The following is an 18825-nucleotide window of genomic DNA, read 5'->3' as shown; positions in this document are numbered from 1 at the left end:
GTAAATACTTGAGAGCACAAATAAAACATTACATGGTTTGATGACGAATGATATGTTGCTATTTGTAGAACAGCATCTGGCTCTTCGCCAAAGTTTGAGACAACTACCCCAGAATTTCATCATTCCCAAATCCTTTCGGCAAGACAAAGTCAAATATATATTAATGATATCTTATATAAGCAAGCCAAGTAACGTCTATACATGTAGCATACAAAGACCTGTCCTTTCGAAGTCTGGTCAATCTCCTCAGGGCTCACCATGGTTTCATCTATTGGCCCATGCCCCCAATACTCCTCAAGAAATGCAAACACATCCACCGTTTCATAGAGGTAATCATGTAGGTGATAATAAAGCATGTACTAGTGCATTCTACTAGTAAAATCTATCATTTACCACCATATGATTACCTAAATAACATAAAAGCAATGCAACGCCTGTGTTGCTAGCATCATTCTCGAAGCTACTAATTCCAAGTTGTTTTCTTTTTTTTTGCTGTTACCCAGATAGGAAAGCACACCCACCACCATTTTGCCTACACAATTTACCGCTCGTTCGACGGCGAGTTGGGAGAGCTGTTCTTGGTTGGTGACTGGTCATTAAAGTATTATTAAGGACCCAAACTCACTATTGATTTCCAGACGTTCCTGGACCCGGCGTGCGAGGAGAGAAAGCAGGCGACGTCGGCGAGTAGCTTGGGCTGGTTGGCGACTGCTGTGCACCAGGGCTCCTCTGGAAGCTTGGGCTTGTTGGGGAATAAGCCTCAGGAGACGTTGGAGACCATGAAGGTGACGCCGGAGAGTAAGAGGGTGAGGTTGGTCCAGCCCCATGAATGTTGGGCGATGTCGGGCTGTAGTTGGGGCTCGCTGGTGAGTAACTAGGAGAGGTGGGAGAGTTGAACTGTGCCGGCGATGTCGGCGAGTAGTGTCTAGGGGACGAAGGTGACGTGGGCGAGTAGCTGGGCGACGTCGGGCTGTAGTTGGGGCTTGCGGGGCTTGTCGGACGCAACATCGGCGAGGTAGGAGAGAATGATGGTGATGATGGGCTGAAGGAAGGAGATGTTGGTCCATAGCGGCTCATGCCACCACCATCGATGAGAGGTGATGTGGGAGAGTATCCCATATTAGGTGATGACGGCGAGTAACTGAATGGCGATGTTGGGGATGTACTGCTGAAGGGGCTGGCCGCTCCGCGGTTGTAGGGGCTAGCACCACCAAATCCATGATCGCCACCAACAGTGGTGAAGCCACCAGGTGTTTCCGATCCAGCACCCTGAATAGGGGAGAAGTTTCCTGCAGCAGGGGAGCTGAGGCTGAGGTAACCCGAATCAGCCATGGGGGAGCCAGTGTCGTAGGGAGTAGCAGCTCCTTCAACATCTCCACCCTTGGTGGGCATACCTGCCATCAAGCCCATGCGAGAGTTGTCAGAAATAACAGTCTCAAGCATCTTGGGATCCAGCAGGACATCAAAGTTACCGGTACCCATGGGCGCCATCTGACCAAGCATGACGTTCTCCGAGATACCACGGCAATCATCCAATTCACCTGTTGCGGCAGCTTCGAGGAGAATCTCGACTGTCTCCTCGAAAGAACAACGCATCAGAGCACCGGTATCAGCTCGGTTGATACCATGTCGAGTGACAGCTGAAATGGAGCCTCTGTATGTCATCACATCAACAAGGAGGGCAATGTGACGATGGTTGACATAAGAACCGTCAAAGGCCAACACGTTGGTCAACTCCTTCGCCAACGCGGCACGAGCAGCTTCAATACCAAAGACCTCAACGATTTGATACAGATCGTTGGTATATGTTCGAGTCGCGTCGACGCCGTCCACAGCCAAAACGTCGCGCAGAGCAGTACCGCTGGTATCCAGATACCACTGTGTGCAGCGGGGGTCATCCTTGATAGCAAGCAAAGCTCCGTCAGGTCCCTCGGTGAGTCGGGTGCCCTTGGTGAGGAAAGCACGTTCAATGCCAGGAACGCCACGAAGAGTGAGAGTATCCAAGAGATGGGCCTCCAGGCGCTTGAGCATGACATCCTCCTCCATACCACCTTCACCCTCCTCATCCTTGTCACCGGTTTGGAGGGTTCGAATACGGATAACCTGCTCATCGGCGTTGTTGTCACTGAAAATGACTGCCAGATCAGTAGGATACTCCTCCTTGATGCGCTGAGCAACATCATCGATCTTGATCTCCTTATCCAGAAGCTTCTGTCGGTCCAGAGTAATACGTAGAAGCCATCGCGATTGGTTGGCAGTGGGGTCCACGCTCTCATCCGGGATCATGTAGTAAGACTCAACCATGTCCACATCTTCAGGGATGTTTGTTTCCGTGATGTTGGGATCATAGTAAATCTCAGTCACCGAAGTGACAGAGCGAAGGTTGGTGTATTCTACCATACTTCGTAGCTTCTTGGCTTGCTCTTGTCTCGCGAGCGGTGTGTTGAGGTACACAGCCATACTGGGAGTCTTGATGTTTTTGGCCAAGTTGAGAATTTCCTTGAGACGTGGCACACCAAGAGTAACGTTCTTGGACGACACACCAGCGAAATGGAAGGTGTTCAGTGTCATCTGAGTAGCAGGCTCACCAATAGACTGCGCAGCCAGAACACCAACCATTTCACCAGGGTTGACAAATGCGCGATCCCATCTATTCTGAAGTTCACCCAGAATATGGTCAAAAGCTAATTTGTTCAACCGATGCTCCTTGACCACCTCCTTGAAGGCCAGGCGAGAGCGAAGCAAGGCCTTGAAGAGAATTGATGCATTTGCGTCAGCTTCAATCGAGATTTCATCAGTACCGCGAACAATCTTCATGCTATCCAACAAGTTTTGCACAGCTGGAATAACTTCCGACGGTCGCAAGTTGCTTCGGTCATTAGCCTTGACATTAAAGACTCGCTTAGCAGACTCAATGATGCGAGTGATGTTGAGGGGCAGTTGCATCATTTCCTCGTTACCCTTGGCCTTGTTGATCTGTCGGATTTGTCTGCGATCAGCCAACAACTTTTCCCATTCTTGATCGAGATACTCCATAGATTCCTTGTCACCAGTCAATTCGTTACCGAATTCGTAGTCGTGCTTAAACCAGTCCGGGGGGTTGGCAAGATCCAGACGATACTTCTTTTCAAATGCCGAGTTTGACATATTGAGGATACCCAACTTCTGTTTCTCAATAATCATGGCATCAAGACCGTCTTCACCATAGAGGAACTGAACAATGTCTCCCAGAGAGTTTCGGACAGTTCCATCGTAACGGGCAGAAAGATCTTCCAGAGCCTTAACCAATCGTCGCTGGATATAACCTGTTTCGGCAGTCTTGACTGCAGTATCAATGAGACCTTCTCGACCAGCCATGGCGTGGAAGAAAAATTCGCTAGGAGTGAGACCACGGAGGTAAGAGTTCTCGACGAAGCCACGGGCCTCAGGTGAGTAATCGTCCTTGGTGAAGTGAGGTAATGTGCGATACTTGAAACCAAAAGGAATACGCTTGCCTTCGACAATTTGCTGACCGACAAGCGCAGTCATTTGAGAAATATTGATAGATGAACCCTTGGAACCTGAGGAAGCCATGGTGACAGCATTGTTTGAATCCTTCAAACTCTTCTGTGTTGTGGTACCAGCCTTATCACGGGCCTGGTTCAGAGCCATGGAGACTTTGTTTTCGAAGGTTGCACGAACGTTCATACCAGGTAGGGCCTCAAGCTCATTCGCTGTGGCCATTGCTGTCAAGCGAGCAACTTCAGCCTTTTCCTCATCAATATGTACCTGAACTTTAGCAATGGTCGCCGCATCGGGAATTGTATCACCAATACCAATGCTATGACCATTGTTGAGAAGCCAGTAGGTGACAACCTGCTGGACACCGTTTAAGAAAGCCATCGCACCTTCGGGGCCAAGTTCGTTGTAGCTGATATGCACAATACCACCCGCAGCAGCACCAATGTTCTTCTTAGTTAAAAGACCATACATCAGTTGGCCGGCTTGGATCAGAAGACCCTCGTCCTTAAGAGGGGCGTTTTCACCAGAATCCGTACCGTTGAACAGGCTAACCTCCTTAGGGATAACCATGCTGATAAGCTGCTTACCAGTCCACCGAGGACGAGGCTTATAGATAGCGGGTTGAGGAATGACACCGTCCCAGTTGGGCACCCAGAGCATACAGTTCATGATTTGCTCCTTTGTGAGGAAAACATCTCGACGGCAAAGCTTGTAGGCACCAGCCAGAGAGTCCTGGACGATACCCATCAAAGGACCGTTCTTCTGAGGAGAGACAATGTTCAAGGGAACTAGACAAAGCTCTTTAACCTCAGCGCGCGTTTCCTCGCTCTGGGGGACGTGAAGGTTCATCTCATCACCATCGAAATCGGCGTTGTAAGGAGAAGTAACAGAAAGGTTGAGACGGAAGGTTGAGTATGGCATGACGCGAACACGATGACCCATCATAGATTCTTTATGCAGAGAGGGCTGACGATTGAAGATGATGTAGTCACCAGTCATCAAATGGCGCTCAACCTTCCATCCGTATTCAAGAGAGATCGCACCGGCACGGCGGTGATGGCGTAAATCGATTCGCTGACCATCAGCTCGGATAACATACTTGGCACCGGGATGTTCGTTGGGTCCATTCTCGACAAGTTGATGCAGCTTGCCGATGTTGTAGGGTGTCACAGTTTCGGGATAGGTGAGGGTCCTGGCAATACTGCGAGGGACACCGACCTCGTGTAGAGAAAGGTTGGCATCACCAGTAATGACAGTACGTGCCGAAAAGTCGACACGCTTACCCATCAAGTTACCTCGAAGACGACCCTCCTTACCCTTTAGACGTGCACGAATAGCCTTCACAGGTCGGCCACTCTTCTGTAGAGCACGAGGTTGGCCAGCAATATCATTGTCCATGTAGGTCGCAACATGATATTGCAGGAGTTCCTCAAAGTCTCGAGCAATGTGTTGAGGGGATCCTTCACGAATAGCTTGCTTGACATTTCCGTTGGCACGAATAATATCACCCAGCTTGTATGTCAAATCATCTTCGTTGCGCATACCAGTTCCCGTGCCATCCATGGAAATACTGGGACGGACTGGGGGTGGTGGCACAGGAAGAACAGTAAGAACCATCCATTCGGGACGAGCGTAGTCGGAGTTTAGGCCCATGTTGACAAGATCATCCTCCGTAATCCTCCTTAGAATGCTGTGAGCCATCTCGGGGGTGATGGGTGTTGTCTCCTTCTTCTTCGACTTCTGTCCATCTTCATCGACTGTAACTTCATCGAAGGCGGCCTTGAGTTGTAGAGCTGCTTGTCGAACGTTGGGCTGCATGTTACCGCAGCCACCGTGCCCTCTCGGAGGACCAGTCTTCGTGCCGAATTCATCATCCTTTTGCTTGGCCTCGTCGTTCTCACATCTCCGCTTCTTCTTGCAAACTTCCCACACGCGGTTAAAACGGACTTTAGGATCTCGAGTGTTAATGGCGTTAACGAACTCAGGATCTCTCTGATTAGGCGGTTAGCATCAAAAGTTAAATAGCGTCATATAGCGAGACCAACATCATCGGCTAGCACTTTGCTACAGTTGTGGCAGACAATCTCCAAAATCTTTTTGACTTTCTTAATAAATCCGGGATGGTAGACAGGTTTGGCCAGTTCGATGTGACCGAAGTGGCCAGGGCACTCGCCCATTGCTTGGGTGCAGGTCTTGCAACGGAATTGTCGATCGATCGATCCGAGAAGCGGGTCATTGAGGCCACCGTCACGAGGCTTTGTTTTGTTCTCCTCCATCGTTTCGGGATAAGTAATGTGGCAGACACTCATGTTCTTGATCTCCTCGGGAGACATCAAACCGAACTGAATCTCTTCCACCGTCTTGAGCGGAGCGCTCGAGTGGGTGAAGTAAAGGTTAGCCATGGTGGCGATATGTGATTGTTCTGACGTGGAGTGGAAAGGAGCGAGAAGCGAGAGTAGAGATCCAAACGCGCGCCGGAACGCAAAGAAACGCGAAAAGTAGAAGAAAAGTGCAAAAAGATGCTATTAAAAAGGTTTTTGGTCGCGCAAGGCTGTAAAGTCGATAATAAATTCTCTCAAATGCGATTGCTTGATGGGCGATGAACAGCAACGCCTGTCCTGGCCACTGGCTCAGGTGAACCTCAGGCTGGTCTCCCCCGTCGCCGCCACCTTGTAGGTTACAGAAACTCGAAAAATCGCGGTCGGCGATGTCGTCGATCGTTCGTAATCGGAGGTTAAGCTGTTTCGATGGGATGCGCGCGATGCCCGACGCGCGCTGTGATGACTTTGTGTTGTAGGCAAAGTTTTGTCGTGGTTGAAGCGAGAAGGTCGGGGGAAGCCTGAAAGATTCTGGACTTGAGAACGGCTGGCAGCAGTTGTGCGCTAAGCTCTTTTTGGCCTCCCTGAGCTCAGGGTGTTGCCTGAGGCTTGTTGCACGCGTGAGTAGAGCTACTTTGCTGCACGTTCTCGCGGGCTGACTAAAAGCGAGTTTTTGGTGTAAAATGAAAACCAGTCGCGCTTTTTAGATGGGTATTCAAAGTATCGGTACTTGTACCCCTAAGAGATTGGATCCAATCACGCCCTCTGACGTTAGAGATCCGGGCAGTGACTCAGGCAATGGCGAAACAGCTCCTAATCATTGATTCTGAGCATTTGATCCTTGAATCAGCTTGCATGAAATTCTATGAAAGCTGTGGACTATCAAGAGGCTATATGAAAGAAGAAAGACACACGGCCTGACTGCATACTCAGAAGCACTATCAGACATGGTGTATTGAGATAAGTCTTGTGAGTCTTGAGAAGCAGATCTCATAATAGATTCTTTATGTATTTTGCTAAATTATTTCATTCATCCCATTATTGAGACGAAAATGGTATATTTGCAATCATCCCTATTTCATGCAGCTTTAACTAGCCCCTCCGAATGCGACAAGACCCCTTTGTTCTTTGCTGTCCATGTTCCACCCATCATCTCCTCTGTTGTCTAACGCTTTCGGCCTCTTTTCCCGGCCGTGCTTTTTTGAACGGGCATCTTTTCCTCCAAATCGCTTTGACCCTCTCCAGGACTCCTACGTCTCATGGTGCCGGTTGATACTGCGATGAATTCGTCCTCGCTGTCGCTCTCCCCGAGATTAAACAGAATTGGCATCCGAAAGCTTTCTCCCTCGTCCAGAGTTTTTGATGGATCCAGGGTCAAGACATCAACCTCTTCATCTTCAGCATCTAGTCGCCGTCGGTGTATCTCTTCTTGCGCATAGATATCAAAGTCATCTTCCCGCTCGATGTACTCAACGTTCTCTTCCACTTCAGCAAAGTCAGGCGCCAGCGCCGACCATTTTTGTGGACTGACAACAGACCATATGTATATGCGACCAGTTTCCAAGCCGCAGGCAGCCAAGAGCGCGCGGGTGGGATGCCACTCTATCACACCTTGTTCTTCTTTTGGGTCCTTGAGCATACACACCAGACTGCCATGATTACGCTCCCATACATACAGCTCGTGGTTGTTATACGTCGAGGCTGCTACATATTCACCAGTTGCACTGAACGTGACGTGATTCCATGATAGCCTGTTGACAACGTCCTGGAACTTGTGCTCCAGTGGTAATTGCAGTGTATCGAGATCGAGATTCTCGGCCAGTAAATTTGGTACGCGGAAAGTTCGAATAATTCGGTCTTGGGAATTGACTAATAATTCGCGTCCCGATACAGTCATTCGCATGGTGGTAATGGCACCCGAACATATCTTCTCCGAGTAAATAATTTCGCATGTCTTCGCATCGATGATATTGAGCTTTCCTTTGTTGGTTCCGGCGAGCACATGGTCTCCAGTTGTGCTCCAGATCACAGAAGTTGTCATTTGTTTGGCATCTTCTTTGGCTTGCTTTTCGCGCAGTGCTGCATCGTCGGTACTCGGTCGCTTCGCCGCTGATGGAAGAATATGTTTCACGTCGACAGGATCGGTTATGTCGACTAGGACTGGCTGCTCTTCGTATAGCGCTGCGACAAATTGAAGGCTGACTCAAGTTAGTCAAGCTCAAGAGATGATCGCGCTTCCTTACTGATTCCATGGGTGAAGCTCAGCCATATACGCAGGCGCGCGAAAACGAACCTCGCGTAGACGCTTTCCATCCTGAAGGTCCCAAAGGATAGCTTTCCATCCGTGGCAGGTCGTAAGAAGATACTGTCCACACCTTGACCAGCTCAGAACTGTAATGCTCTTATTGTGACCTCTCAGTTTCCTCGCGACTCCCATTGTCTCCAGATCCCAAATCACAACGGTTCCATCGACTCGGCCCGAAGCAAGGTAATCGCCCTGCCGATTAAAACGTAGAGTTGTCGCATGTCCTGAACGGATCGTATTTGTGATGTGCTCGGGGTAATCTTGGAGAAGATAGTCATCTGAGAGTAGGAGATTCATAATAGCGATATACTGAAAGTCGGCGTCATAGAATAGTAGTTAGAATAAAGAGCTCGTGTTCCATTGACAAAAGTGTTTGTGTAAGCTCTAGAAATTGGCTTCAGCCGTGCTGTTGGAGGTGGGCTTGGTCTGCAAGGCTACAGACGCAGGGCCCACACGACCTAGGTAGGTGTGCAAATAAAAATGTGGCTGATGCTTTGTTCCTCAAGGTCACTTATGTCTTAGAGTAAGATTAGTGAAAGTCTTTCTATAGGGGTTTTTTCGTAAAATGGATTCGTATGAATTCATTCCTCAGATGTAGATGAGGGGTATGTGCTTTCTGTTCTTGAATGTAGGTAGTTGTCTGTCGCTCAAAGGCTTGAGCGAAGCTTCAGGTGTAGGTACCACTGAGGGGGGCAAGAAGAGGGTGAAGATAAATAGACACAATGCCTCAAAGTTATCCATCAATTCATAGCTACATATCTGGGCTGTAGAGATCTCTATATAGTTAAGAGTTCAGAGTTTAAGTATCATTAGTAAAATTATTAGGCCTGAACTTGGGCGTGACTTTATACATGTGTTATGACATGTCTCTCCAACATTTATCTAACCCCAAGAAGTACATAAAATATTCACTTCTCCACCATATCGAGTTACACTCAAACAAATCATATTGAGTCACAAATACCAGACTCCAGACACAGCCAGCGCATATAATTTCAGCCATCATTCTTTTTTAACGGTCAACTTCTCATTGAAGCTCGCAAAATGGCGAATTCCAAGTGAGTCTTCGCAGTGCCTGTACCTATATCATCGCTAATCTAATGATTAAAGGTTTGAATATGTTCGTAACTTTGAGACGCCAGATCCGCTATTACCCAACACATGGATCGTGGTGCGAGTCGATGGAAGAGGGTTCACAAAGTACAGTTGAATTTTTCTCTTTTAATGAGTCTCCTAACAATTGATAGAATGTGTGCTAAGTATGGCTTCGAGAAGCCAAATGATCGCCGTGCCCTTGATCTTATGAACACAGCTGCCAAGGCCGTCGTAACTGAGCTACCAGAAATCACCATTGCATACGGCGTCAGTGATGAATACAGGTTCGTAAGACGAACCATGTCAAGGCTTTGTATCACTAATACTTCCAACAGCTTCGTCTTTCACAAGGCATGCACTTTGTTTGATCGAAGAGCCAGGTTCGTTTACACTCACTCTCCCCATGCTACGTCCAAAACTTACCATTTCCTAGTAAACTTGTTAGCACTGTCGTCTCGACATTCACTGCAAATTATGTATACTTTTGGTCGACTCACTTCCCAGACAGCCCGTTATCTCCTCCACTACCATCCTTCGATGGGCGGGCAGTGTGCTACCCTAGTGTTCAAAATCTCCGGGATTACATGAGCTGGAGACAAGCAGATTGTAGGTTTTACAACTATACAAATGGCACCGACTAACATAACTTAAGGCCACATCAATAACCTCTATAACACATGTTTCTGGTCTTTGATCCAACTCGGAGGTCTTGACAACAAGGAAGCTGAGAGTACTCTGGCGGTAGGTGGCCATATTGCGGAACTTGAACAAGCTGACTGTATCAGCGCACATTGGGCAGCAGACAAAAACGAGATACTCTTTCTCCCGCTTTTCCATCAACTACAACAACGAGCCCGAGATATACAGAAAGGGTAGTGTTATCTTCCGCGATGTACGTATCGGTCTACACTTCCCTGCAAACCGGCACTGACACTCAACAGTACGAACTGGTGGACCCAAACTCTCACAATACCATGCAAACAATCGACTCTCAAGCAGAGCCCGTTGAGCAATCAAAGTCACAGAAGGAGAAGGACAAGAAGAGCCGAGCCAAAGCTCGTGTGGTGGTGGAACACATGGACATCATCAAGGACGATTTCTGGAACCAAAGACCATGGCTCCTTTCCAACAAGCCTGGGAAGATTCCAAAACAGACGTAAATATACATCTATGGGGTATCATCCAAAATTTCCATTAACCTCAACTCCGTGAATATGCTTTCGCTGTATATGCCTTCAAACTCCGATTTTCCATGTCCCTCTATGTTCTATTTCCTGGCCTCTTTAGCTCTTTGCCTCCTTTTCTCTTCTTTCTTTGCGCGCCGCCGTTTTTTCTCCTCGTCTGCGTCGCTTGATTCTGCTGAGGACTTGGAGGATTTGGAAGACTTTTTCGACTTGGACTTGAGCTCTCGGCGCGCTGCTTTCTCGGCCCTTCTCGCGGCCCGCGCCTCCTTCCGCTTCCTCTTTGCTTCTTTTCGGACTTTCTTCTCCTCCTTGGTCTCTTTCCGAGGCTTGTCCTTGTCAAACTTGTCGCCTTCTTGCTGGTCACTGGATTCGGTTTCGGATGACTCCGTGCTCGAGTCGTTGATTGTGAGCTTATCTATTGTTCCTTCGAGGAATCCGCCTCGTACGAAGGTCGTGTATACGGAGTATTTGCCGAGATTCTTTTCGAGGGCGTTCAGCTTGCCAGTTGTGACAGTCTGAACCACTTTTCCCTCCTTGGAGGTATCGATACCCTTGAGTTGCTCATCAAATGCGTTCATCCACCATTGGTCGCTAGTGAAATGTTGCTTCTGACCCAGTCCTCGAGTATTGTCTTTGCGATTCAGCAGCAGAGGTTTCGCAAGTCCGATTGAGTCGTCGGTTTTATGTAGGGAGTGACCGGTGCCTCGCCAGCCTTGGGAGGAGAGCAGCGCATGTGCATCCATCGTCCGATTCCGTATTGAGCTTCTCTTGCGACCAATTATATGGGTGTTGACCTGGTGTCTGTCAAAGAGGGAACGGGATAAAGAATTGGAGGTTTGAAACTTGGACGGTCGAGGGTCGCGATTGGGAATTTTTTTAGCGGGGCTGGCTTATCGGAGCCTAGATTGGTCTTATCAATGCTGGTTGTTTGGGGGAGGCAAGAAACCTTATGCCCTTGAAACAAAGTGACGAAAGTACTTAGGTAATCTAGCCTAAGCTTAGGAGACTCTTTACCGAGTTTATTTTGGCATCCTCTTCGAAAGCCCCAGGCCTCTCAAGGGATGTTTGCGCTGGTCATATTTCCATTTTGCCTACCCTATATCCTTCGAAAGACTACAGGAATTCTTATATATACGCATATAACATACCGAACATAACGGTAAGGTTTAAAGTGTTGGAACATTGTTCACATCATGATCACACTCATTTGTCACTTCTATTCAACCTTATTGTAGATGCAGTCCCGATTTCCAAACTTCTTCCGAGCTAGTTGTCCGAAAGCTCAATATCTTCGACCTTCGATGTCGAAAAGGGGAAGGATGTACTTGTTGACGCAAGTGGAATGTTTGGCTTTTCACAATCCTCAGTGTAGCACCTTGTTCTAGTAACCCGTTCTGTCTGACTTCTAAGTTCAATCCCTGAGATATGCAACTGATCTCATAACCAAGATATGCTACCCAAATAGTAGTATGTATGACGTTAGATCTACAGGTCCCATTACCAGCGCTAGGACTCCCAAGACGATACTTACTAAAAACACATTCATTTTCGGGTCAGAGTGATATATCAAACCAACATCCTCCATTTCTTTCTATTAAACTGAGGATAGAAGGTCTGTATCTTCTTGGTCATACGCACGTGACGAAGGTCTCAGCATATTACGACTCCTTCAGTGATTACATCACACCAATTACAACCCGTCTGCACCTCACACCAGGCTTCGGGGGTTCAGTTCTGAGCCTAGAGCCTACGACTGCATGTTTCAGTATTGCACAACCAACAACACTGCCTGCCTAGCAAGTAGGAATTTCAGCCTGAAACTGAGCGTTTAATCTTTGATCCTGCATATACACCGGCCGTGCTCAGGCCATGATTTATCGACACCGCAGCCAACGCGTACTATATAACCAACTGCCCCCAGCTCATAACCAGCTTCCTCAGCAACAACCCCATCTGGAGTTTCGTCGGGGTCAGTATCATCAAAATGGCGCCAACATGTTCGGATCCTCGTCAGATCGTCATCACTCTCAACCCCGCGCGTCGCCAAGCCCTCCTCAAGCTCGTTGATGAGATCACTACTTACATGAGTGATCAACTTCAAGCTTCCGACGATGAGCTTGGCCCTGTCCTATCAACCCCTCGAAATGAGAGTGGGCCTTCTACACCAAGAGACGAGAACCGGTCGTTCACACCCAGGAATGATGACTCTGATCGAAATGCTCAGCAGCAGCAGCCGAACAAGCCATCGGCGCAGGCACTACGTATTCAAAAAGCTGCTATAAAGCATTTGAAGGAGTGGAAAAAGGAATTCATGCCCAAGTTGGAGGAGATTGTTCGTGTCAAGGATGATCACAAGATTCAGGAGGAAAGGCGCAAACATCAACAGGAGGCTGAGAAGAGGAAGCTCGATACACCCGAAGAAGGCGAGAATCTCATCAGTTTTGGGGAGAATAAGATAGACAAGTCTGAGGATATTGCCTCTCTACAGGCTTTGTATCATCCTATCCCCACAAGACTGACGACGATCCCTGCTGCCGACAGAAGAGAGGCTATATCATGTATACTACTCCTTCTGCTTTCCACAGGCAAGTATTCCGCCCATACCCGAGCACTTGCGCTCTATCTTGCTTCCTCTCTGGAGATTCCCCAGACTTTCCTCATCAAGGAAGAAATGGAAATCGCCAAGACTCTTCTTGAATCCTCCAAGGACCAAGATAAGCAGCAGGAGGTCATGTCTGCCGAGGCCGAAGCTTCCAAGCGCCGAGAAGAGAATAAGTTCAGTCGTTTCTGGAAAGTCGGGCTTGCTTCTGTTGCCGGTGCAGCTGTGATCGGCGTCACTGGTGGTCTGGCAGCACCTCTTGTCGCTGGAGCTGTCGGTGGTATCCTCGGTGGCGTGGGCTTGGGAGGTGTTGCGAGCTTTCTTGGTATCTTCTGGATGAATGGTGCTCTTGTAGGCGCTTTATTTGGTGCATATGGAGGAAAGATGACTGTAAGTTACTCTTCAAAATCCTGTTCATTCCCGACTAACATTGCAGGGTGAAATGATGGATAAGTACGCGAAAGAAGTTGAGGACTTCCGCTTCATCCCTCTCAGGGGCGAATGGGGAGAGGACTTTAATGCAGAACAGGATCAAGCACAAGCACAGGAACGGCGACTGCGTGTTACAATCGGAATCAACGGCTGGCTTCGCGATGAGGATGATGTGACAAAGCCGTGGCGTATCCTTGGTGACGACACTGAGGTCTTCGCTCTGCGTTATGAGATGAAGTCTCTCATTGCCTTGGGACATGCTCTACGAAGCATGGTCGAATCTTTTGCCTGGAAGAAGCTCAAGGTCGAGATCATCAAGCGCACTGCCTTTGCCACCCTGCTTGCGGCTCTTTGGCCTATCCAGGTACTTGCTGCTGCATCCAACATTGATAATCCTTTTGGTCATGCACACAACCGATCTCGGAAAGCAGGCCAGCTACTTGCTGACGCTCTGATCAACAAAGTCCAAGGCGAGCGGCCTGTCATTCTAATCGGATATTCCCTTGGCGCTACAGCGATTCATGCCTGCTTGCAGTCACTTGCTGAGCGGCACGCTTTTGGCCTCATTGATTCAGTCGTCATCATCGGCGCTCCTGCTCCTTCAGCCCCTCCTCACTGGCGTACCCTTCGTACTGTTGTCTCTGGAAAGATCTTCAATGTCTATTCAGAGAATGATATGATTCTTGGATTTGTCTACCGGGCTCATAGTCTCTCCATGGGAGTCTCAGGCTTACAGAATATCCAAGAGGTTGAAGGTATTCAGAACCTCGATTTGAGCGATTCCGTCAGTGGGCACCTCCGATATCCCGACCTCATCGGCGAGATTCTCAACAAGTGTGGATTTGTTGGAATCAAGACAACAGCGGAGATCGAAAAGGATGATGAGATTTTGATGAAGGACCGTCATGCCGAGGGCGAGTTGATCGATTTCGAAGGGACTACAGTTGAGGGAAAGGAGAGTCCTCAGTCGCCGAACCAAGAGCAAATCGAAAAGGACCTTCATGGACTAAACATCTCCCCTCCGGCTCTTGTTTCGCCATCACAGCCTCCAGACCAGGGAAAGTCACCACAACAGTCCAGCAATGAGAACCCGCCGCTTCCTCAACGACCGACTCCTCAGGACAGGAAAGAAGAAGCACCAAAGCTGCCCCGACGGCCTGTAGCGAGCCAAGCACAGCCATCATCAGGACCGGATGATGCAGCGGGACCACCATTGCCCCGACGCCCTACTGAAGCTCAACAGGAAGATAGGCCTGCCATTCCCCGCAGGCCAGTTGGAGCCGATAAGGAAGTGAACCCTCCTCTTCCTCGACGTTTTGAATCTTCACACGATACTCATCAGCAACAACAACGACCCTGGACGCCCGAGTCCAATCTCACAGATGATGAGGAATATGGTCACATTGCTATGGTGAACTATGACAGCGACCACAGTACAAAATGAGGACAGAATCTATTTGATAGAAAGACTGGATCAAATGGAGTTATCATCAAACCTGGTCACAGTAGGAGACGCTGAGTTTACATTTGTCCTTTAAATTTCAAGTTGTAACCATCTCGATAAGCCCCCGGGGCATATATGTTAGTAGAGCTGTATAATCTTAGTATATGATCATAAGACTAGTCCATGATAGACAAGATTACACTATGATCTCACGATCCTGAAAGTTCTAACTAGGATCTCGAATTATAACCCAAGCATTGACTAACACGTCCTCAACTTGGACGCAACTCACTTATCTAGAACTGAAGGTTTGTATACTTACATAAGCCTTATGATAAGATTACGATCGATTACAATTAATTTTATTAATGGGGTATATAAAGGTGAACTTAATTAGGCTAGCAACTTGTAGAACTTGAAGGATCTTTATGAATCTGATAGGCAGAAGTTACCTAAGTGTTAGTCTAGTTTAGCATTGTTCCATCCCTGATCCTCCAGACTCATTATATATTATTAAGAGAACTGAGGTATCCCGCGTTAGTTATGTCGCCGAACTTTAGTTGAAAGTGACAAGACTTACCTTCCATCGGTGCCCACACGCCATGCATTCGCAGAAAGTTGTCATAGGTTCATCAGCAGCTCGGGTCTGCGCCTGCGTGTAGCTGACCTGCTTCTTCTTACAGCGACCACACTCCAGACTCTCGCTGATACTCTTCTCGGCCATCGGTACTTGAGCCTTCTTCATGTTCTCCTTTTCTAGTTCAAGCTCCTTCTTGCGCTGCTCCTCGCTCTTGAGCTCGTCGTCGGTCATGATAACAAACTTCTCGGCAGTGATCTCACCGGACAAGACGCTGCGCCCAAGTTCCCGATTGGACTTGTTCTTGAGATTGGTGAATAGTGATCGGATCTTCTTCTTGTAATCAGGCGTTTCCCCTTTGAATTTGGTATAGGCGGCATGCTCAACAGCGACGGCTCTAGTAATGACGTCGTTCTCGGTTGCCGTTGATCGATAGGCCAGACCATTGTAGATAAGCCCAATGCATGAGTTTCGAACACTGGAATCGGTGCGCTTGACGTTCACGTTGTCGGTCTCATATTTTCGCTTCTCGATGTCGCCCTTGTACTTGGCCCCAGAGGCACCGGCTGATGATGGAGGAGGAGGAGCAGCAGGAGATGACGCGGGCGCTGATGATGGAGCTGGGGCTGGAGATCCTGAGCCGACCTTTGCACGTAGTTTCGAGTGCTTTTCTTGTTCGACCAACTTCTTCCACTTGTTAACGAGTTCGGCGGCGGCACGGGCGATGTCCTTGTTGGAATTTGAGCGAAGTTTGCCGACAAAAACACCGGCTCTTGTAGCCTATGACGAAGATCTCAGTATTAGCACAGTCCCTGTGGAATCAAGAGTGCAATATCCGATAGATCCGCCGAGGTCGCAATTTTGATGAAAGAAAGGCGAGAAATGCGATCATGCATTTGCGCAAACCAACCAAGACGTGTATATATTCAAAACGCGCGCAGAAAAGCGCTCTCTCTATCGCTTCCTGATCCGCGTACGTACCCTTAGCATCTCTTCAGTGGGAGAAGCATCCTTCTTCAATGTCTCGAGCAACTTGATAGCGTTCTCCGGGGGCTCATTCGCAGCAACGCACTTTGTAAGCGCCTTGATGCGCTGCCCAAGCTCGCGTTCGTCCATGGGCATTTTTGCGGGTTTGGAGGCGAAGGGTTGGAAAGAGTCGATAAATTGAGGCGTGGTCTGTCGCAAACTTACATACACCAGCCTATGCCTGATGAATGGCACGTGAGCCCCTGGCTATTTCCTGTACCGGAGTTTACCCAGATCGTGGAGGTGGCTGAAACGGTCATGCTCTTGTCAGGAACATTTAACTATCTTGACTCTAAGCGATAAAAATGTTTAGGTAATTTAGCCTAAGTTTAGGGGACTCTTTACTGAGTTTATTTTGGCATCCTCTTCTAAAGTCTTAACTTTTCTTGCTCCCTGAGGAATACACAGTTCTTTGCTTTCCATTCATTAGCAGTCTTCGGAACAGGGAAGTCGAGAGTCGATTGAGGATATTAACTATTATACACATGTGCTTCGTTTCATGAAACCCACTCATTTTTTCGGTTCGTTCGCATCTCATTCATCATGACCGGGTATCCCTAGCTCAGTAAACAAATTCGTTGCCTCCTCCTCGCTTTCCAGTCCCATCTCTTTGATATGCTTCCAGAACTTGCTTAGATGTCTAGTTCCAGAGTCGCACAGGATAGTAACAACACGACTCCCCTTAGGAAGTCTCATAGCTGCCTCAACCGCGGCGACACAGTTGACAGAGCTACTGCTGCCGATGAAGATACCGTCGTGCTCAACTAGCCAGCGCGCCATGCGACAGGCTTGCGCATCTGTTACTCGCACAGCATCGTCGATAAGTTCGCGCCCCGCTTCGAAGTTCTCAGTCAGACGTGTGATTCCGATGCCTTCGACCATAGTATCAACCTGCTGCCTGCGTCTTGTACCCTCACGTTCTGTCGAAGAGTACATAACGCCGTGGCGGACTTTGTTGTAGAGACCACTGCCCTGAGGGTCGGCGAGAACGACTTTGATAGCAGTTGCCTTCTGCTCCTCCTTCAGATACTTTGCCACGCCAGAGACTGTTCCCCCTGTACCAGCTCCTGCGACGAAAGCGTCCAGCTGGCCATTCGTCTGCCGCCAAATTTCGGGACCCGTTGCATTAAAATGTGCTTTCCAGTTGGCTTCGGACTCAAACTGATTTGCGAAGAAACCCTTACTGCCATCCTTGGCCTTGCTGGCGTGTTCTTCCGCACGCCTTCGAGCCAGATTGACAAAGTGATCGGGACTTGTGATAGGTGCGGGAGTGACTCGCTCAACGGTTGCGCCAAGATGGAGGAGTAGATCGGACTTTTCGAGAGCCATATCGCTAGGCATACAGATATGAGCGCGGTAGCCCATCGCTCGGGCAAGAGTTGCCAGTGAGATACCCGTGCTTCCTACTGTGCCTTCATAGATCGTATCACCCTTATGTGGTGTTAGTAGACCCTTGGATTCTGCTTCTCGAATCATGTTAAGCGCAACACGATCCTTGGGTGAATTTCCAGCGCCATTGAGGAACTCTGCTTTGGCCATGATGATCCGACCTGTGGCTTCTGATAAGGATTGAATCTTTATAAGAGGTGTGTTACCGATGGTAGCTTCTATACCATCTACCAAGCTGTTCCTCACAACATCGTAAGACGTTGATGTTGAAGGTTGAGACTCATGATCCTGAAGCTCAACAGGGTCTCCCCAGAAAAGACTCGATCTTCGGCCACCACCCGTGTTTGCACGCCTCTTGCGCTGGAACCGACGTTCAAGATCTGGGTAAAAGTCCTTGAATCCTAAAGTGACGAGGATGCCAGTTGTGAAGGCGAAGACAACGGCAGCGGTGCCGTAGGCTTTTGGATGGTCGCTGAGCGCCATTTTGGGAGTTTTTGGCTGGCGTACCCAATGGAATCATCAATTGGGCATTTACTGGAGAACTAGAATGCCTGCATTGTTGAGGGCGCTTCTGATGAGGTTGAGGTTAAAACTTGAATGATCTTGGCTAAAGCTTATGAGTACATACTACGTAGAATTAATGAACCCTGGTGCGTGCGTGATGTCATGTGGAGCTTAGTATATCAGTGCTATAAACCTCCCAGGGAGCAAGAAAACCTCTAATGTTAATTTAAGGTGCCAAAAATGCCTAATAAGGTCTACTAAATCTATACTAAATTGCCCTGAATTATCCCAAGTCTTTTTTATTACCTAAGATAGAGGTCCTAAGTTTTCTTACCTCTCCTTGACCTCTAATAGTGGGATATCCATGATATGATTGTGCTCTAATATCTGAGATAAATCAATAATCTATAGGGTCGAATATTGAGAAGCTTTTGATTATTATTCTACTAAT

At 48.3% G+C, this 18825-nt stretch overlaps 7 protein-coding genes across 11 annotated transcripts; 2 read left to right on the top strand and 5 right to left on the bottom strand.

Annotated features, from left to right (window-relative positions):
- Window positions 1-90: 90 nt before the first annotated feature.
- Window positions 91-6368, bottom strand: FOXG_00887 (DNA-directed RNA polymerase II subunit RPB1). 3 transcript variants are annotated; one of them, XM_018377521.1, is made up of 3 exons: window positions 5547-6368; window positions 626-5493; window positions 91-572 (listed from the first exon to the last, which is right to left on the bottom strand). In XM_018377521.1, the coding sequence occupies exons 1-3, from the start codon at window positions 5901-5903 to the stop codon at window positions 542-544; spliced, it is 5256 nt and encodes a 1751-aa protein (XP_018233258.1). In that variant the 5' UTR covers window positions 5904-6368; the 3' UTR covers window positions 91-541. The 3 variants fall into 3 exon arrangements, with proteins under 3 accessions (XP_018233258.1, XP_018233260.1, XP_018233259.1); XM_018377523.1 differs by having other exon boundaries at window positions 626-6368; XM_018377522.1 differs by having other exon boundaries at window positions 91-5493.
- Window positions 6369-6787: 419 nt separating this feature from the next.
- FOXG_00886 (uncharacterized protein) lies at window positions 6788-8840 on the bottom strand. Its single transcript, XM_018377520.1, has 2 exons — window positions 8063-8840; window positions 6788-8017 (listed from the first exon to the last, which is right to left on the bottom strand). The coding sequence occupies exons 1-2, from the start codon at window positions 8419-8421 to the stop codon at window positions 6985-6987; spliced, it is 1392 nt and encodes a 463-aa protein (XP_018233257.1). The 5' UTR covers window positions 8422-8840; the 3' UTR covers window positions 6788-6984.
- Window positions 8841-9023: 183 nt separating this feature from the next.
- FOXG_00885 (tRNA(His) guanylyltransferase) lies at window positions 9024-11250 on the top strand. 2 transcript variants are annotated; one of them, XM_018377518.1, is made up of 8 exons: window positions 9024-9182; window positions 9235-9324; window positions 9372-9503; window positions 9555-9599; window positions 9653-9825; window positions 9872-9960; window positions 10005-10111; window positions 10161-11250. In XM_018377518.1, exons 1-8 carry the CDS (start codon window positions 9169-9171, stop codon window positions 10429-10431), a joined length of 921 nt encoding a protein of 306 aa, XP_018233254.1. In that variant the 5' UTR covers window positions 9024-9168; the 3' UTR covers window positions 10432-11250. The 2 variants fall into 2 exon arrangements, with proteins under 2 accessions (XP_018233254.1, XP_018233255.1); XM_018377519.1 differs by having other exon boundaries at window positions 9872-10111.
- FOXG_00884 (uncharacterized protein) lies at window positions 10285-11249 on the bottom strand. The gene has a single exon (XM_018377517.1). It carries the CDS (start codon window positions 11144-11146, stop codon window positions 10487-10489), a length of 660 nt encoding a protein of 219 aa, XP_018233256.1. The 5' UTR covers window positions 11147-11249; the 3' UTR covers window positions 10285-10486.
- Window positions 11251-11841: 591 nt separating the features above from the next.
- FOXG_00883 (uncharacterized protein) lies at window positions 11842-15122 on the top strand. Its single transcript, XM_018377516.1, has 2 exons — window positions 11842-13392; window positions 13439-15122. Exons 1-2 carry the CDS (start codon window positions 12388-12390, stop codon window positions 14876-14878), a joined length of 2445 nt encoding a protein of 814 aa, XP_018233253.1. The 5' UTR covers window positions 11842-12387; the 3' UTR covers window positions 14879-15122.
- A 98-nt stretch (window positions 15123-15220) lies between these two features.
- On the bottom strand, window positions 15221-16722 carry FOXG_00882 (transcription elongation factor S-II). The gene is made up of 3 exons (XM_018377515.1): window positions 16437-16722; window positions 15459-16235; window positions 15221-15400 (listed from the first exon to the last, which is right to left on the bottom strand). Exons 1-3 carry the CDS (start codon window positions 16575-16577, stop codon window positions 15392-15394), a joined length of 927 nt encoding a protein of 308 aa, XP_018233252.1. The 5' UTR covers window positions 16578-16722; the 3' UTR covers window positions 15221-15391.
- Window positions 16723-16773: 51 nt separating this feature from the next.
- Window positions 16774-18549, bottom strand: FOXG_00881 (cysteine synthase A). 2 transcript variants are annotated; one of them, XM_018377514.1, is made up of 2 exons: window positions 18499-18549; window positions 16774-18441 (listed from the first exon to the last, which is right to left on the bottom strand). In XM_018377514.1, the coding sequence occupies exon 2, from the start codon at window positions 18351-18353 to the stop codon at window positions 17016-17018; it is 1338 nt and encodes a 445-aa protein (XP_018233251.1). In that variant the 5' UTR covers window positions 18354-18441; window positions 18499-18549; the 3' UTR covers window positions 16774-17015. The 2 variants fall into 2 exon arrangements, with proteins under 2 accessions (XP_018233251.1, XP_018233250.1); XM_018377513.1 differs by having other exon boundaries at window positions 16774-18505.
- Window positions 18550-18825: the final 276 nt, after the last annotated feature.

This window comes from Fusarium oxysporum, chromosome 1 (genome assembly GCF_000149955.1).
Source record: "Fusarium oxysporum f. sp. lycopersici 4287 chromosome 1, whole genome shotgun sequence".
Lineage (NCBI taxonomy): Eukaryota > Fungi > Ascomycota > Sordariomycetes > Hypocreales > Nectriaceae > Fusarium > Fusarium oxysporum.
This window is presented reverse-complemented; position numbering and strand designations above follow the sequence as displayed.

Coding starts and splice junctions, on each gene's coding strand:
- FOXG_00881 (XM_018377514.1), bottom strand. CDS start 18,353: ATGGCGCTCAGCGACCATCCAAAAGCCTACGGCACCGCTGCCGTTGTC.
- FOXG_00885 (XM_018377518.1), top strand. Junction 9,504..9,554: donor GGCGTCAGTGATGAATACAG/GTTCGTAAGACG, acceptor TACTTCCAACAG/CTTCGTCTTTCACAAGGCAT. Junction 9,826..9,871: donor GAGCTGGAGACAAGCAGATT/GTAGGTTTTACA, acceptor ACATAACTTAAG/GCCACATCAATAACCTCTAT.
- FOXG_00883 (XM_018377516.1), top strand. CDS start 12,388: ATGGCGCCAACATGTTCGGATCCTCGTCAGATCGTCATCACTCTCAAC. Junction 13,393..13,438: donor CATATGGAGGAAAGATGACT/GTAAGTTACTCT, acceptor CTAACATTGCAG/GGTGAAATGATGGATAAGTA.
- FOXG_00887 (XM_018377521.1), bottom strand. CDS start 5,903: ATGGCTAACCTTTACTTCACCCACTCGAGCGCTCCGCTCAAGACGGTG. Junction 5,494..5,546: donor GCAAAGTGCTAGCCGATGAT/GTTGGTCTCGCT, acceptor CCGCCTAATCAG/AGAGATCCTGAGTTCGTTAA. Junction 573..625: donor GGAACGTCTGGAAATCAATA/GTGAGTTTGGGT, acceptor AACCAAGAACAG/CTCTCCCAACTCGCCGTCGA.
- FOXG_00884 (XM_018377517.1), bottom strand. CDS start 11,146: ATGGATGCACATGCGCTGCTCTCCTCCCAAGGCTGGCGAGGCACCGGT.
- FOXG_00886 (XM_018377520.1), bottom strand. CDS start 8,421: ATGAATCTCCTACTCTCAGATGACTATCTTCTCCAAGATTACCCCGAG. Junction 8,018..8,062: donor GAGCTTCACCCATGGAATCA/GTAAGGAAGCGC, acceptor AACTTGAGTCAG/CCTTCAATTTGTCGCAGCGC.
- FOXG_00882 (XM_018377515.1), bottom strand. CDS start 16,577: ATGCCCATGGACGAACGCGAGCTTGGGCAGCGCATCAAGGCGCTTACA. Junction 16,236..16,436: donor CCACTGAAGAGATGCTAAGG/GTACGTACGCGG, acceptor TCTTCGTCATAG/GCTACAAGAGCCGGTGTTTT.